Below are 18,177 nucleotides of genomic sequence, written 5' to 3' on the forward strand. Positions count from 1 at the left end.
CTTTTCGATGTTTGTAATGCACTTATCATTGGAGACAGAGTGTTAGCACTTTGAAGGAAATGTATTATGAGATTCTTAGACTGCAAAAGTGCTTCCGTTTGTAGTGGTGATGGTGTAGAGCCAATTACATATAGAGGCACTCTTTATTGAATTCCACCTGTCACCAGATTAACTGATGCTCACATTCCCCTGCAAAACATACAGAATGCCTGGGGGTTAGTAGATGCATCTCCAGTATCATCTCCAAACATGTCTGTTCCTCCCCACTGCCCCAGGCAATTGAGTGTTGGTTTACCAGGAGTCAGTTGTCAATTTGCCAAAAACTGTTTATCCAAATTATACTTAATACCTTTAGTAAAGTATTTAATATTAAAAAACAAAATCTGAGTGCCAAATAGAGGTGTGGATTAAGTAATTAACAAAAAAGCCCCCTATCCTATGGAAAGCTTACTTTTAATTGAGCTTATACGCTAGTCAATGTATTTCTCATTACTTAATTTTTTTGTTGTTTCACATTTGCAAATTTTATCATATTTCTGTTTGTTTTCATAACTAATAACGACTTAATTTTAGTGTTTGCATGCCATGGAGATCCAAGTCATGATACAGTTTCTACCTGTAATTCTTATGCAACTCTTCCGAGTTCTCACAAATATGACCCATGAAGATGACGTACCTATCAACTGCACCATGTGAGTTTTGATGTTATAATACAAAGATGCTATTTATTTGAGATCTTTCTTATTTTTTAATGGAGGTATTCATTACTATAAACTTCCCTCTTAGAACTGCTGTTGCATTCCATAGGTTTTGGTATGTTGTGTTTTCATTGTCATTTGTCTCAAGATGTTTTAAATTTTCTCTTTTCTTTTTTGACTCAGGAACATGTTTAATTTCCACCTATTTTGAATTTTCCGTGGTTTCTCCTGTGATTGTTTTCTAGTTTCATTCCACTGTGGTTGGAAACAACACTTGATATGATTTCAGTCTTATAATTCTTAAGGCTTGTTGTGTGGCCTAACATACGTGGTCTGTCCTGGAGACTATTCTGTGTGCTCATGAAAAGAATGGATATTCTGTTGCTGTTGGATGGAATGTTCTGTATATGTCTGTTGGGTCTATTTGGTCTAAGTGTAGTTCAAGTCCAATGTTTCCTTATTACTTTTCTGTCTGGTTGATAGGTCCATTGTTGAAAGTAGGGCATTGAAGTCCTCTATGTTTATATTGCAATATATTTCTCCTTTCATGTTCCTTAATATTTGCTTTATGTATTTAAGAAGATAAATATATAAGTTCCAATTGAACTTTCTCCAATTATGTAAATGTTCTACATTTGTGTTGTTCAATATAGGAGCCACCGGCCACATGTGGCTATTGAGACTTCAACTGGGGCTGGTTCAGCTGAGGAACAGAATTTTATTTTATTTTATTTATTTTTTTTGAGACAGAGTTTCACTCTTCTTGCCCCGGCTGGAGTGCAATGGCTCACTGCAACCTTCACCTCCAGGGTTCAAGCCATTCTTCCGCCTCAGCTTCCCGAATAGCTGGGATTACAGGCGCCCGCCATCACGCCGGGCTAATTTTGTATTTTTAGTAGAGATGGGGTTTCACCATGTTGGTCAGGCTGGTCTCAAACTCCTGATCTCAGGCGATCCGCCCGCCTCGGCCTCCCAAAGTGCTGGGATTACAGGCGTGAGCCACCGTGTCCTGCAGGAACTGAATTTTTAATTGTGTTTAATTTTAATTTTAATCAATTTAAATAGACACAGGTGACTAGGGATGCATATTTAACAGAATGTGGCCCCAAGCCATCAATTTTTACTGGAAAGAATAAGGAAGTATTATTTTTATGTGAAAAAAAAACAAGGATATATTGTAGAGTAGAATGCAAAATGCACCTGAATTTTGAAATCAAAACAGGGTGTTTAAATTGTGGGCTGAGTGCTGGAAGTTTCTGGCTTTGCTGCCTCTGCTGTTGCCACAACCTCTTCCAGCAGGCCTCACACCACAGCCACACACCGTTTGTGTGCATCGCTGCTGTTGGGGATAGTGTGGTTGAAAATGGAAGAAACTGTAGGCCAGTGGTTTTCAAAACATGGTTCCCATACCAGTAGCATCAATTTTGCCCAGGAACTTAGTAAAATTGTTAATCATTGAGCTTCACTCCAGACCTACAAAATCAGAAACTCTGGGAGAGGGGCTGAGCAATCTACTAAAAGGGCCCGCCAGGTGCTTCTGATATATGCTAAACTTTGAGGACACTGCTAGTCTCTTACCCCCAATTATAGTTCATATCATTACACCTGCCCCGGCTCTCCCTTCCTTTTCCCCCTGATGACATGCTTTTCATTGCGTCTTTCTTCCTTTCCTTTCCTTCTCCTTTCCTTTCCTTTTCTTTCCTTTCCTTTTCCCTTTTCCTTTCCTTTCCTTCTTTTTTTTTCTTTTCTTTTTTTTTTTTTAGGTGGAGTCTAGCTCTGTTGCCCAGGCTGGAGTGCAGTAGTGCGATCTTGGCTCACTGCAACCTCTGTCTCCCGGGGTTCAAGCGATTCTCCTGTCTCAGCCTCCCAAGTAGCTGGGATTACAAGCGCCCACCACCACACCCAGCTAATTTTTGTATTTTTAGTAGAGACAGTTTCAGTGTGTTGGCCAAGCTGGTCTCGAACTCGAACTCCTGACCTCATGATCCACCCGCCTTGGCCACGCAAAGTGCTGGGATTACAAGCATGAGCCACCGCGCCTGGCCTTCATTTTTTTTTTTTTTGAGACGGAGTCTCGCTCTGTTGCCCAGGCTGGAGTGCAGTGGCGCGATCTCAGCTCACTGCAAGCTCTGCCTCCTGGGTTCACACAATTCTCCTGCCTCAGCCTCCCGAGTAGCTGGGACTACAGGCGCCCACCACCGTGCCTGGCTAATTTTTTGTATTTTTTGGTAGAGACGGGGTTTCACTGTGGTCTCGATCTTGTGACCTCGTGATACGCCTGCCTTGGCCTCCCAAAGTGCTGGGATTCGGCCTTCATTTTATCTTTCTATTCTCTTCCTTTTATTCTCACTAGAGGAGATCTCAATATTTACCTAATTTGAAGTCTTTTACTGGATAGTGGCTACCACCATGCTTTAGACACATACAGAGATTTAGAAACAGACGTAACATCTGGGTTGTCAAATTAAATATCCCTCTTTTGAACTAGGAAATATATTTTATAAGGCCCAAGCATGTTAGATGCTGAAATCTTTGTTATGCCTAAACTATCACCATTATATCTAATGCAATCATCTATTCAGGCAGTGTTAGATGTTTTTGGGGCTAGACATGACGATCTTAAGATCAAAATATGGTAATTCATTATAGCATGACATGCTGACTCTTGTGAATGTCGTTTCAGGGTTCTCTTACATATTGTATCAAAGTGCCATGAGGAAGGCTTGGATGGTTATTTAAGATCATTCATAAAGGTTTGTGGAGTAAAGTTTCTTTCTGAGCAATTTGTTTTATGTGACAATTTTGTCTTACAGTTCATTTTTTTTGTTTGTTTATTTGTAGTATAGCTTCCGACCTGAAAAACCGAGTGCTCCTCAGGCCCAGCTGATACATGAAACCCTGGCTACTACGATGATAGCAATATTGAAACAGTCTGCAGATTTTTTATCAATAAACAAATTGCTAAAGGTATGAACACAGGACACAACAAGGAACAAAAGTAGCCACAGACACACTTTTTTTGATACCCGCCCGTTTCACTTCTAGTCTTTCATCAGTTTCACATGTTACCCGTCCTGTCCCCACCACTTTGCCCATGCATCCTTTCCCTGAAGTTCTCCACAGAACCTTCTTCACCCCAACTACCCACCCCCTGCCCTCATTTAAATGTTTAAAAGAAAGAATTTTGGATCAGATAGACCTGAGTTAGAATCCTGTATCCATCACAAAATAGTTTTGTGACCTGGGGCCAGTTATTTAACATTTCTGAGCCTCCAAGTCCTCGTTTCTAAAATATAAATAAAGCATTTAACACATGGTTCCTGGCACATTGTAGACACGCAAGAAATGATAGCTCTTATTATTGTCATTATTTTTATTACTTCTTTTATTAATGGTAGAATTTCGAGTATCTTGGAGTATATCTGATTGCGGCTTCTCTCTACTCTTCAAATTACATGAGGTAGGCAAACATCTAGGCTACTTAGGCTGCACGAATGTCACATCAAGAGCAGGGTTGGGGCCCAAGCTAAGTGCAGGTGGTAATAAGATTCATTGTCTATAGAGCAAAGTGGTAACAAGATAAACTAGAAGTTAGTTTGCTCTTATTACCACGTGTGGGCAATTAGAAACAATTTTGGGGATAAAATACTCCCCAGTGGGACAAAGGTTCCCATCCGTCCTTTATATATTACCAGTCAACCCTGAAGTACAATAGTACCTTTTTGCTAAAACCATTTGCAGATATTCTGTGAGACTTCACTAGTGACTTGGGATCACTTGAAAATGTTAGTAAAATTCAAAGACAATACCCATATTGATTTGTCAAACTTTGCTAAGCTTCAAAAATTTGGTACCGTTAAAGATTTTCTTTCTTTTTTTTTTAGTACTCATGGTTTTTCTTTGAAATAATTGCAAAGTCAATGGCCACATACTTGTTGGAAGAGAATAAGATTAAGGTAAGTAAATTAAGGTAAAGAATAACTTTCGATTGGCAAATGATAATTGTATATATAAGAATAATATTTGATGGAGACAAAAAAGGCTAATCTTACTCTCAGATAGCCATGCCATGCAAATCCTGTTTTATATATAAAGGCTCCTAGTGCTTGGCTTTTTCAATGTTGCTTACAAAAACAATGGATGTATTGCATAAATCTGAGGTCTCGCAGTTGATATGTTCTCACCGTCTAATCTGCAGAGACTTTTCCACATAGATTCTTTCCTATAATCATTTGCCATGTACATCTCATTACCTTTGAAGCTTTGCCTTTGTCTTATGGCTTAAAAATGTCTCTTGAGAAGACTTACTTGGTTAAATCAGACATAGCATTTGCCCGTGCATGTGGAGTGTTACAAACACTTTATGCACTAGATATGATCCTGGAATGTGATGTATACATTCTGTTGTAATTTTTAATTGTTTGAAAGGTATAAAAATATTTTCTTATTCATAGGAATCATAAAGCTAAGACTTCTGAAGTTCAAAATATTTACCTTATACTTAATTATTTTTTATCAGAATTTTCATAGAATATGTTTACTGAAATTGAAGTGCATGCATACTTTGTGTGCCAGGAAAAAAGTAGAATGAAAACTGGGATGTGTCTGTAACTCAGAAGCATGATATTCCAAAGTTGGGACAGAACAACCCATTCTTGCTGATAACCTCAGTCAGGTAGATTATTAGAGATCCAGATAGTTCCTGTAATTATATAGAGTGAAGTACATCTTGAACTACTGATGTCATTTTTAAGTTGGGAGAACAATTATACATCAGTTTTTTTTTTTTGGTTTTTTGCTTTATTTTTATTTTTATTTATTTATTTTTATTATACTTTAGGTTTTAGGGTACATGTGCACAATGTGCAGGTTTGTTACATATGTATCCATGTGCCATGTTGATTTCCTGCACCCATTAACTCGTCATTTAGCATTAGGTATATCTCCTAATGCTGTCCCTCCCCCCTCCCCCAACCCCACAACAGTCCCCGGAGCGTGATGTTCCCCTTCCTGTGTCCATGAGTTCTCATTGTTCAATTCCCACCTATGAGTGAGAACATGCGGTGTTTGGTTTTTTGTCCTTGCGATAGTTTACTGAGAATGATGTCTTCCAGTTTCATCCATGTCCCTACAAAGGACATGAACTCATCATTTTTTATGCCTGCATAGTATTCCATGGTGTATATGTGCCACATTTTCTTAATCCAGTCTATCGTTGTTGGACATTTGGGTTGGTTCCAACTCTTTGCTATTGTGAATAGTGCCGCAATAAACATATGTGTGCATGTGTCTTTATAGCAGCATGATTTATAGTCCTTTGGGTATATACCCAGTAATGGGATGGCTGGGTCAAATGGTATTTCTAGTTCTAGATCCCTGAGGAATCGCCACACTGACTTCCACAATGGTTGAGCTAGTTTACAGTCCCACCAACAGTGTAAAAGTGTTCCTATTTCTCCACATCCTCTCCAGCACCTGTTGTTTCCTGATTTTTTAATGATGGCCATTCTAACTGGTGTGAGATGGTCTGACTCCATACATCAGTTTTAAGATATATTTATTTGTAGAATGTGTTTGAAAGTAAAAATGGCAATTGATTTAGACCTTTTGGAAGTCTGACTTTTTTCTGTGCCTGTTTCATTTCAGCTTCCCCGAGGCCAGAGATTTCCCGAGACGTATCATCACGTCTTACATTCACTGCTTCTTGCAATAATTCCCCATGTGACTATTCGGTATGCAGAGATTCCCGACGAGTCCAGAAATGTGAACTATAGTTTGGCTAGCTTCCTGAAGGTGAGTTAAAGGCAGCTAGAATGTGGTAAGGAACTCCTCTTCATTGATAGGAAGCCCAAGAAAAAAAATTAAGCACTTTCTAGAGACTCAGCTAGGTCTTCATAAGACTGTTGGAAAACTTAGGTTGCTTACAAACATTGGCTATTGTGAACAGTGCTGCAGCAAACATGGGAGTGCAGATATCTCTTTGATGCACTGATTTTCTTCCTTTCGGGTATACATCTAAGAGTAGAATGTTGGATCGTATGGTGGCTCTATTTTCAGTTATTTGAGAAACCTCCATAGAAGACATTGGCATTGGCTTGTGTTCTATGTGGCGATTCAAAAATGTGAGAGGCTGGCCAGGCACAGTAGCTCACACCTGTAATCCCAGCACTTTGGGAGGCCGAGGCGGGCAGATCACATGAGGTCAGGAGTTCGAGACCAGCCTGGCCAACATGGTGAAACCCCGTCTCTACCAAAAATACAAAAATCAGCTGGGTGTGGTGGCAGGCGCCTGTAATCCCAGCTACTTGGGAGGCTGAGGCAGGAGAATCCCTTGAACCCGGGAGGTGGAGGTTGCAGTGAGCCGAGGTCACACCACTGCACTCCAGCCTGGGCAATAGCGTGAGACTCCATCTCAAAACAAAACAAGAAAAGATATGAGAAGCTATTTTAGTAGTCAAATTTAACTATATATACAAGATAAAGGTGGTAACAGTAATACCAGAAATACAAACAAATCTGTTCTTGATAGTGGTTGGACTAATTTACATTCCCACCAACAGGGAAGGAAGGTTCCCTTTTCTCCGCATCCTCACCAACACTTGTTACTGTCTCTTTTGGATAAAAGCTGTATCTTTTAGCTTACCTGATCACAACAAATTTGTCCCCATCCCCCAATGAAATGACAAATAATTAAATCAGAGGACACATACAGGTGGCCTAGTCAGAAGACAAGTGTTGCTTGTTGCACACAGTGTTTTTAAGCATAGTTTGAATGCTTATTTAAATGGGAGCACATACTTTCTAGGTTGCCACCGTCCCTACCACTCCTTATTACACCCCGAGCCTCCTGGTGCATTTAAATCGTTTCTCTGAGCCCGTTGGCTTTTGACTTTGCAACTTTTGGACTGAAGCAACCTGTTTGGTGATGTAACCACAGTGTACATGTTGCTAATACGTGTAAATGTAAATTGTTAGTGTTGATCAGTGAGGTTATTTTATTTGGGATATACCAGAAAAAAACTCTTATTTATGAAAGACGGCAAACTTACCATTGTTAGGTTTTGTTATTGTCAGTATGTAAGGGGCAGTGCGAGAATGTAACTGTTTTTTCTTGCTTTTTTCTTGCTTTCTTTAATTTTTTTTTTTTTGTTTGAGACAGAGTCTCGCTCTGTCACCCAGGCTGGAGTGCACTGGTGCAGTCTCAGCTCACTGCAACCTCTGCCTCTTGGGTTCAACTGATTCTCATGTCTCAGCCTCCCAAGTAGCTGAGATTACAGGCATGCATCACCATGCCCAGTATTTTTGGTAGAGACACGGTTTTGCCATGTTGGCCTGGCTGGTCTCAAACTCATGAGTTCAAGTGATCTGCCCTTCTTGGCCTGAATGTAACTGTGATAAAGTGGGTAACAACAATATTTGATGTGTGGCAGAGACAAGCATGGGTTGCAAATGCACCTAATATTTACTTGCCTCTTTCCATTCTCCCTCTCTTCATTTCTCAAAGCTCTTCATTACTCTCAAAACTCTTCATATTAAGAACTCTGTGGGCAACAATTCATCCAAAGAGTTTTAGTTTCTAACATATCCTCATTGTTAATTAAAAATTCACAACTAGGTTTCACATATCTTGAGTATGATTTTCTGACATAAGACTTCTCTTTGCCAGATTTACAATAAAGTTTTAACCCTATTACACAAGCCTTTTTTTGTATTAAAAAAACCAATATCCACATATCTTTTAAAAATAAACTACGAATTAGATTATCTGAAATGTAGAATATTAGTTTCTTCCATGCCATGGAGTTTAAAATTGAAGTTTACTATGTAAAGGGAACAGAACATTTTTGGTTTAGTAGCAATATTTACTTAATTCAAGTCAGCAAACATTGGCTTGTCTTCTATGTGGCAATTCAAAGATGTGAGAGGCCGTGTTAGTAGTCAAATTTGAATATAGATACAAGATAAAGGTGATAACAGTAATACCAGAAATACAGACAAAATACTATAGAAAACCTAGAAAGGGAGAGAGAGATTATGACCAGGCAGCATGAAACAAGTAGCGTAGTGCAGAGTTCCCCAAGACAAGAGTTGAGCATGTTGCAGTTAGAAAGTTCCTGAGCAAAGATGAAATATGCATGTTCAAAAATTGTTTAGGGAAGAGTGAAAAGTCGTGTGATGAGTTTAGGATGTATGGAGAAAGAGCTGGAAAGGCCATCTGGTACCAATAACAGAAGACCTTGAATGTCAGGTTAAGGAATTTGGACTTTGATTCATATGCAATGGAGCAACACCAAATACTTCGGAGGATGCTTTTCTTGCTGGTATGACAGATGAAGTGAGGAAGAGACCCGAGTCAGGGCGACTGATTAGAAAACCAATCGTCCACCTGGCACAATCCACTTATCTTTTAGGCTCAGCTCTTCCCTGGCCTTTCCATGCAGTGTTGATCACCCCTTCTGTTGTTCACCTGTCTTTTACATAGTTCTGCGGCACTTCTTACTGTGCACTATCTTTTCATTATTTGTCTTCACTATTAGACATGATTATGGACCATGACTTATTCCACTTTGTATTTCTCTACAATGTAATACATTGTCTCAAACATAGTAGATCCTCTAAATGTTTGTTGGATGCTGGAATAAATAAACATGAGCCTCACTCAGATATCCAGATGAGAGGTGATGAGGGTCTGACCCTGGGCAGTGGCAGCAGAAGTGTAAAGGAGAGTATGAGATGCAAGATGCAGGTAGCTGGTTAATCAAATCTTGAATTCTTCAGATTTCACAGAAATATTCTAGGCACTATGAAGGATATAAAGGAAAAGATCATTCTTACTGTCCAATCTAGGTGAGACGACAGGAAAATAGTCAGTAAAATACAAGCTAATACTGAATAAAGCGTTTAAAGGGATCCATGGACCAATGTAGTTAAGGAAGATAGGATTTCATGAGAACCTTAAAGAATGAACAAGATCAGATAGAAGTAGCGATAGAATTGCTAGGTGTGGCATGAGCCAAAGACCTAGAGGTGGGAATACACAGTGCATCTCGAGGGGATAATAAGTGAATGATGGCTGAGCATGCTGGTACCCACCTTAGTCCCAGCTACTTGGGAGACAGACAGGAGGATTGTTTGAGGCTGTAGTGCGCTATGACTGTGCTACTACACTCCAGCCTGAGTGACAGAGCAAGACTCTGCCTGTCTGTCTCTCTCTCTCTTTTTTTCTGTTTTGAGACAGAGTCAAAGAAAGTCAATGAGATCTATTGGCAAATGAAGCTGGACAAGTAAATTGGGACAAGATTGTGAGTGTTCTTGAATGGCAGGCTAAGGAATTTGAAATTGTATTAGAGACAATAGGGAACTATTGGAAGCTTTGGGGCAGGAAAATGACATGATTAGGGCTAGGACTTAGAGGTTAATCTGGAAGCAGATGGATAGAGACATGAGAGACATGAAGACTGAGGAGGTTAACTGCAGTTTTTCAGTTGCAAGGTAGTGAGAGCCAGTTAACTAGGAGAATGACAGCAGGCAAATATGAATAACTTGAGGCTGTCACAGAGAAGGGAGGTTTTATGCTTTGACTTCACTGAACACAAAAACGCTTTTGGTCTGAATTATTAATATTTACATAGGCAAGCCTCACTTTCATCAGCTAACAGACTACCTTACACTCCCTTTGGAAGTGGGAGTTGACCAAAATGAGGTCAACCCCCTTGGGCTTTGGGAGTTGACCAAAATGAGGAAGTGTAGCTGAATAGATTACAGATAGTATGTGTGTCTATGTATGTATGTGTGTATATGTATAGATAAATGTATATTTGTGTGTGTGGCTATATATACATCTTGTTCTGAAAACTGTATAATTGAGGCCCTTCAGTCCCAATTCCAGTGATGCCACTTGCCCTTTATCTTTTTCTTTAAGGTCACCTGAAGCTCAGAAAGTTATCTATAAAAATAAAAATGTCTTTCTTTTTGTGTGGAACCAATTTTGAATTTTTAAAAGTTTACATTTTTAAAATTTAGATTTTTAGAATTACGTAACTAACCCTTAGTTTTATTTTGGTTTCTATAGCGCTGTTTGACACTAATGGATAGAGGATTTATTTTCAATTTAATAAATGACTATATATCTGGATTCAGCCCCAAAGATCCTAAGGTAAGTTATAAGGACATGATTGTAGTGGTTGTCAGACATCTGAGCATAAGACCAAAAGTGACATTTATTTTCTTCTAGGGGATTAGGAACTGTTGTTTTTATTTAGGTTCTTGGAGTATAGACATACTTAAAAGCCAGGAATACTGGATTGTGTTTTGGGGTCCCCAGGACCCCCCATGTGTTCAATAGCTCATTCTAAGGATTCACAGACTCAACATATAGTTGTATTGATGGCTAAGATTCATGAGCGTGACATAATGAGGATACTCAGCTGAATTGAGAAAGGAAAAGACATCAAACGGGGTGGGTAGCAATCCACACGCAGCCTTTCTGAGCTCTTTCCCTCCTGTGAAAGGTCTCGCAGAGCACAGCCTCCTTCTAGCAGTGAAAATGCACTTGTAAGTGTGCAATATTTCTGTTCAAGGAAGCCTGTTTAAAACTCAGAGTTGAGGATTTTTATTGGGGGCTGATTATGTGTTGGAGGCTGGTCAAAATTCCAGACTCTCAGAAAGGAAAGCAAAGCAGGTGTTCACTATAAATCACATTGTTTGTACAAATAGTCTAAGCAGGCTGACACAGAAGGTGCAACTTATCATGTAGGGAACATTTCAAAATTTCATTTTTTAGATGCCAGCCAACAAGCAGGCCTTTTAAAGGATAGCAGTCTCGGACCTGCTATGTTAACTCTTTCCTGCACAGGTCGCATCTCAAGGTATGCTTAGAATACTAAGCACTTCCATTGTGAAAAATAATGCGCTGTATTAAATTCTTAAAATAGCAAATGCCTACTAAATATGAGCTAATGTATCATTTCTTTCCATTTAGGTTCTGGCTGAATACAAGTTTGACTTTCTGCAAACAATTTGCAATCACGAACATTACATTCCTTTGAACTTGCCAATGGCATTTGCAAAACCTAAACTGCAGCGGGTTCAAGGCATGTATTTGCATTTTCCATCATTTGAGTTTGTTTTTTTCCATGTTTTGCTAGCGCTAGTGTAGTATAATGTTTTCTAGTTGAACCAGTCAACTTGAAGGTAATTTCAGAATTGTTACTATCTGAAGTCCATTAATGTTTTTCTGCATTTCCTTCATAATATCAGTAATAATGTTCATAGTGTGAAGAAATCAGGTGTGTTAATAGATTGCTGCTTAAACACAGATGTCAGATACTGGTGAAATTACTTTCTGTAGTAGTGTTTGGGATCTTGTATAAGACTAAATTAAGAAAAAGACATATAAATGCATTTCTCCTCAAAGCATCAAAAAATGTAAAGGTAGAGTAAAATGGTAACATGTTTGTGCTAAATTTATGAAATGCCTTCAGTTATCTCCATTGCTAGTTTTATTGAATGCTTTGTTGTATAGCACTATTCTTATGTTACTATGTTTTTTATTTGTCCCTTTTCTTTTCATATATTAATTAGATTTTTTTTCATTTGCGGTGGACCGTTTGACTTCAGTAGGTAGGTTTAACTCGGTTCACTCTAAATTAGCTTGCTGTTTTAGAAAACAATTGATTTGATGAATTGCTAAGATGGATGGGGGCTTTGTTTACTTTTCAAATCCTCCCTAGCCAAAATGAGGCTTTAGTTAAAGTACCCAGAAAATCTAGGAGGCAGTGTGTTTGTTTAGTTTTAAAATAAAATTGAGTGTTGCTAGAGAAATCAACTTTAAAATATCTTCCCTCAAAACACAAGTTCCTGCTGCAAGCCAGCATAGAGGCCATGGATGGGGAACTGGAAGTTACTTGTTTTTTTGTTTTTGGTTTTGTTTTTGTGTGTGTGGGGGTGTGTGTGTGTCTCCTCTCTCGGGCTTGCCTCTTTCAGATGCTGTTTAGTGACACCTTGGCCACAATTTTGCAGGTGTAGATGAAACCATCTGATTGGATTTATTCAAATCACCAAAGTAACAAATTGATTACCATTTGTAAAATCTACTCAGATAACACCACCTTTGTTAGTCAGTCCTGGCCCTTGTGCGTAGAAGGTGATAGGGATTCACAAAAGAGCATGACCAATGCAGGAAGAAAATAATCTGCCTTGGTCTGTACATAAGTATCTGCTGAGTGGTGGTTTTAGTGATGGAATTATAGCCAGTGAAAATGGAGAAAAAAGTATTTTTAAACCATAGCACTCCTATTCAACTACCACCTTATTCGATTCTGAGCATATATAGCTCACATAATTCACCCAATATTTATTTATAACTATGAGGAAGTCAGGAAAAAGAAGGGGTGGACAGATAATCAGGATTTAGGATTAAATTGGACTACTCGCAGCATTTATTAAGTCCCAGCTGAATATAAAGCATTATATTAAGTGCTGAACAGGCCAAAAGAGAAATAGAAAACATATCCTTCGGCTTCATGGCCTATCTAATTAAATAGTATGGGAGAGGAAATAAAGATAGTAGAAATCTACCACAGAAATTACTAAACTTGGCTGGGCGCGGTGGCTAACGTCTGTAATCCCAGCACTTTGGGAGGCCGAGGCGGGTGGATTCCAAGGTCAGGAGTTAGAGACCAGCATGGCCAATATGGTGAAATCCTGTCTCTACCAAAAATACAAAAAAATTAGCCGGGCATGGTGGCACATGCCTGTAATCCCAACTACTCGGGAGGCTAAGGCGGCAGAATCGCTTGAACCCGGGAGGCAGAGGTTGCAGTGAGCCGAGATTGCGCCACTGCACTCCAGCCTGGGTGACAGAGCGAGACTGTCTCAAAAAAAAAAAAAAAAAAAAAATTACTAAACCTGATCACAATCCCCTATAAGTACTTATAAAGCAAGTCCCAACCATGATATTAACATCTGGGATTTAAAATAGACTGAGGATCTAGGCTGGGCACAGTGGCTCATGCCTGTAATCCCAGCACTTCGGAAGGCCAAGGCAGGCAGATCACCTGAGCTCAGGAGTTCGAGACCATCCTGGCCAACATGGTGAAACCCCGTCCCTACTAAAAATACAAAAAAAATTAGTTTGGCATGGTGGTGCACGTCTATAGTCGTAGCTACTTCAGAGGCTGAGGCAGGAGAATTGCTTGAACCGTGGAGGCAGAGGTTGCAGTGAGCTGAGATTGTGCCACTGAGCTCCAGCCTGGGCAACAGAGTGAGACTCCATCTCAAATAAATAAATAAATAAATAAAATAGACTGAGGATCTTAAAGGACAGGAAAGACATAGTTCAAAGTGATTATTTTCTGATATAAAATATTTGTTTTTGAGTGATGATGGATTGGAATGAAATGAGACTGTTTTCCTTATTGTTCTTATGTCCCACGTATACTTTCAGCCCAATAGATAATATTTACTAAAACGGTCAATACTGTCAGACTATTTAGTTGTTTAGTTTGTCTTTTCTCACTTTATAAGTATAAATGGATAAGTAAATCAAGCATTATTACATAGAATTTTTCAAATTTATAGTTGTGACAAAATCCCTTCAGCTATAAAGAAATCTGTTAAAACGTTGCAAAATATGTAATTATTTTATTGTAGTTTCTATCCTAAGATTTCTATGAGTTTAAAAGAATCTAGGGGAAAAAAAAGAATCTAGGGACTTTCTTTCTGACTGAAATGATCATTAAAGCTATCGTCTAGCCCAAAATATGAGTGCTCCTGTCTTGTAAATTTTGCATGCTTATTCTAGATGATAAAAGAATTGCTCAGAATCATTAATAATAAAAATTATAGCTCTTGCTAGCATGATCACATATTATTAAATAATACAGTATTTTAATTATAATCATGTTTTGAATATTTTCATAAATAGGTTTTAAATTTCATTGTACTGCAGATTCAAATCTTGAATACAGTTTATCAGATGAGTATTGCAAGCATCACTTCTTGGTTGGTCTACTTCTGAGGGAAACTTCCATTGCTCTTCAGGACAATTATGAGATCAGATATACAGCTATCTCTGTCATAAAGAATCTTTTGATAAAACATGCATTTGACACAAGATACCAGCACAAGGTAAGGATATCCATGCAGTCATCAGTATCACACTGGTAAAGTTCTACTATGATTTTTTATAGAAGATGAAGTTTTTGTAGCAAGGAGCATTATATAAGCACTGAGGAAAATTTATTTTTGCTTCAAATCATAAGTTTTGTTTTTTTTTTTTTTGAGACAGAGTTTCACTCTGTCACCCAGGCTGGAGTGCAGTGGCATGATCTCGGCTCACTGCAACCTCTGCCTCCCAGGTTCAAGGGATTCTTGTGCCTCAGCCTCCCGAGTTGCTGGGACTACAGGCAAGCACCACCACGCCTGGCTAATTTTTGTATTTTTTAGTGGAGATGGGGTTTCACCATGTTGTCCAGACTGGTCTCAAACTCCTGGCCTCAAGTGATCCACCCACTGTGGTCTCCCAAAGTGCTGGAATTACAGGCATGAGCCACTGTGCCTGGCCTCAAATCATTAGATTTTTAAAAATACCATTTAAGACCGGGAGCAGTGGCTTACGCCTGTAATCCCAGCACTTTGGGAGGCTGAGGTGGGTGGATCACTTGAGAGGCCAGGAGTTTGAGACCAGCCTGGGCAACATGGTGAAACCTCATCTCTACTAAAAATACAAAAATTAGCCAGGCGTGGTGGTACACACCTGTAGTCTTAGTTACTCGGGAGGCTGAGGCAGGAGAATCACTTGAACCGGGGAGTCAGGAGGCTGAGGCTGCAGTGAGCTAAGATCATGCCACTGCACTCCAGCCTGGGCGACAGAGTGAAACTCTGTCTCAAAAAAAAAAAAAATATATATATATATATATATGTATATATATATATATGTATATATATATATATATATATGTGTATATATATATATAGTTTAGTTAACTGTTAAAGAAATACACTGTTTTCTCAAATCATACTTAATAACATAACTGCTTCATGATTAAGAATTTTTAAAAAATTTATTCTGTGAAACATATGCTTTAATATATCTTTAAATATATATCATATGTAAAATATGTAATAAGTTTTTCTTACTGAAAAAAATGTTAATGTGATGGTGTTACTATAAATAGCTGTGGGTGTGGCTATAAATTTTACATACATTACACTGTTGTCTATGAGTAACAGTCACAGCTACAGTTTCTATTTACTGCACTAATTTTGTTTTCTTTCTTTTTTTTTTTTTGAGACAGGGTCTCGCTCTGCCACCCAGGCTGGAGTGCAGTGGTGCGATCTCGGCTCACTGCAACCTCTGCCTCCCGGGTTCAAGCGATTCTGCTGCCTCAGCTTCCCAAGTAGCTGGGACTACAGGTGCACGCCGTCATGCCCAGCTAATTTTTGTATTTTTAGTAGAGATGGGGTTTCACTATATTGGCCAGGATGGTCCTCATTTCCTGACCTCATGATCCACCCCCATCAGTCTCCCAAAGTGCTGGGATTACAGGCGTGAGCCACCATGCCCGGCCTATTTACTGTACTTTTAACATATATATTGAAATCTTACTGACATTAAATCCTGTTGGCTTGAAAAAGTGGAGTGCAAACTGTATGGATTTAGAAGACTCTAATTTACTTCCACGGTATTGTAAATCACTCTAGGAAACATAGTATTGTTTCATAATAAATTATCCTTTTTACATTCCAATATAAATAAAATTATGATGTCATTTATCATCAGTCATTTTGGAAGGCCGGCTTGGAGCTTTTATTCTTTTTCTACGGTATTCCCATTTGTCCTTTTTAAACAGAAAATGCCTGCCAGTGACATCTACTCACATTCCTTTAATTACAGTGATTTTCATACATGTGAATCTTGCTAGTTTTCTTCATGTGATTGTATCCTAAAGTAGATTTAAACTTCTTGGCTTTAAGATGTAATTTATTGCTTACTGCAGTTTGCTTTGTTTTTGACACATTATAACATACCTCCACTTAGTGTAGTTGGCTCAGTTATGTGCCATTTTCACTTTTTGTGAATGTTGATACTGACTTCACACAAATTAACTGGTATAATATATCCAAATAAAAAGATATCTTAAAAGTCCTCCAGTCCAATCAAGCTTGGCCAAGCCTTTAAAAATGCATTATCGCTGGGTTCTGGCTAACTTCTTGCTTATGCCTGTAAGTGGGGAAAAGGATCTTATGCCACGTGGAGGAAAATGTCTTTAGCCATGATTTTAAATGATTCACTGGAAAGGTACAAAATGAACTTCCCCTCTCTAAAGCAAAAAGTTGTATGTTTCTCCACTGCCTCTTCACATGAAAATGAAAGAAAATTGGATTTTGCCAGTGGGATTCTCACCACCTAGAGGCAGAATTAAATATTTTATATCACAAATTTGGACACTTTTAACTTACTTTTTAAATTCTTAGAGCAGTACGTGTACACACGCAAGTATTGTTACCCGTAAATAAGTTAGACACTGAGTGTTTGAGGTTTTAAACTACGGGAAAGATTGAAATACCAAGCCTTATTACTCTTTCAATGACTTCTGAAGCTCTTTCCTCTTTGTTCAGAGGCTTCATACAGGCATTAAATGACGATAGAGTTTTCTCCATATAAAGTTTGTTTACTTCATGGGCTTGGTTAACCAAAGTTTCAATTCTAGAATATTGGATGAGGATATAAAAGTTCCTTTGTCTGTTTTGTGCAGTTTCCAGGCAGCCTGTGTAAGAGTTCATTTATCAAATACATCCAAGTAGAGCTTGTTTCCTATTAAGGATGACACCAAGGTGAGGGATTGGAGGGAGCCTTAAGCCCCCATATTTTCCATCAGTTCTCTAAAGGGACCCCAAAGTAATAAGCCAAAAAAAGAAAAGAAAAGAATGTTTCCTATGAAAAGCCTACTTTGAGACTCAACTCCCTAATCATCCCCACTCTTTCCAGCCAATTGCCACTCCTTAAGCCCCTGCTCTTAGGAAATTCTGGAGATATAGCTGGTCCCTGTTATGTGTTACTCATAAACTATTTAGCAATATCTCTCTTTTTTTGTGTGTGACGGAGTCTCGCTGTGTAGCCCAGGCTGGAGTGCAGTGGCACGATCTCAGCTCACTGCAGCCTCCGCCTCCCGGGTTCAAGCAGTTCTCCTGCCTCAGCCTCCCAAGTAGCTGGGATTACAGGCACGCACCGCTATGCCTGGCTAATTTTTTGTATTTTTAGTAGAGATGGGGTTTCACCATGATGGCCAGGATGGTCTTGATCTCCTGACCTCATGATCTGCCTGCCTTGGCCTCCCAAAGTGCTGGGATTACAAGTGCGAGCCACCGTGCCCAGCCAGCAATGTCTCTTGTTATAATTACCATGAGACATTTTTCCTTTTCAGAACAAGAATGTTCAATATCTAACATTTACCCTGGATCCTGTATAGTTCTT

At 39.0% G+C, this 18,177-nt stretch overlaps 1 protein-coding gene across 3 annotated transcripts in view; it reads left to right on the forward strand.

The window, feature by feature from the left end:
• DOCK11 (dedicator of cytokinesis 11) overlaps positions 1-18,177 on the forward strand; it is a 203,180-nt gene that overhangs the window by 112,898 nt on the left and 72,105 nt on the right. For 2 of the 3 annotated variants that reach the window (XM_055267319.2, XM_063634851.1), the window contains 9 exons: positions 574-692; positions 3,382-3,451; positions 3,540-3,665; positions 4,583-4,654; positions 6,345-6,491; positions 10,771-10,854; positions 11,680-11,791; positions 12,282-12,320; positions 14,650-14,828. In XM_055267319.2, coding sequence (XP_055123294.1) covers positions 574-692; positions 3,382-3,451; positions 3,540-3,665; positions 4,583-4,654; positions 6,345-6,491; positions 10,771-10,854; positions 11,680-11,791; positions 12,282-12,320; positions 14,650-14,828 — 948 coding nt within the window. The remainder of the gene's footprint in view (positions 1-573; positions 693-3,381; positions 3,452-3,539; positions 3,666-4,582; positions 4,655-6,344; positions 6,492-10,770; positions 10,855-11,679; positions 11,792-12,281; positions 12,321-14,649; positions 14,829-18,177) is intronic. The other variant, XM_055267320.2, reaches the window with a different exon arrangement.

Source organism: Symphalangus syndactylus, chromosome X, assembly GCF_028878055.3.
Source record: "Symphalangus syndactylus isolate Jambi chromosome X, NHGRI_mSymSyn1-v2.1_pri, whole genome shotgun sequence".
Classification (NCBI taxonomy): Eukaryota; Metazoa; Chordata; class Mammalia; order Primates; family Hylobatidae; genus Symphalangus; species Symphalangus syndactylus.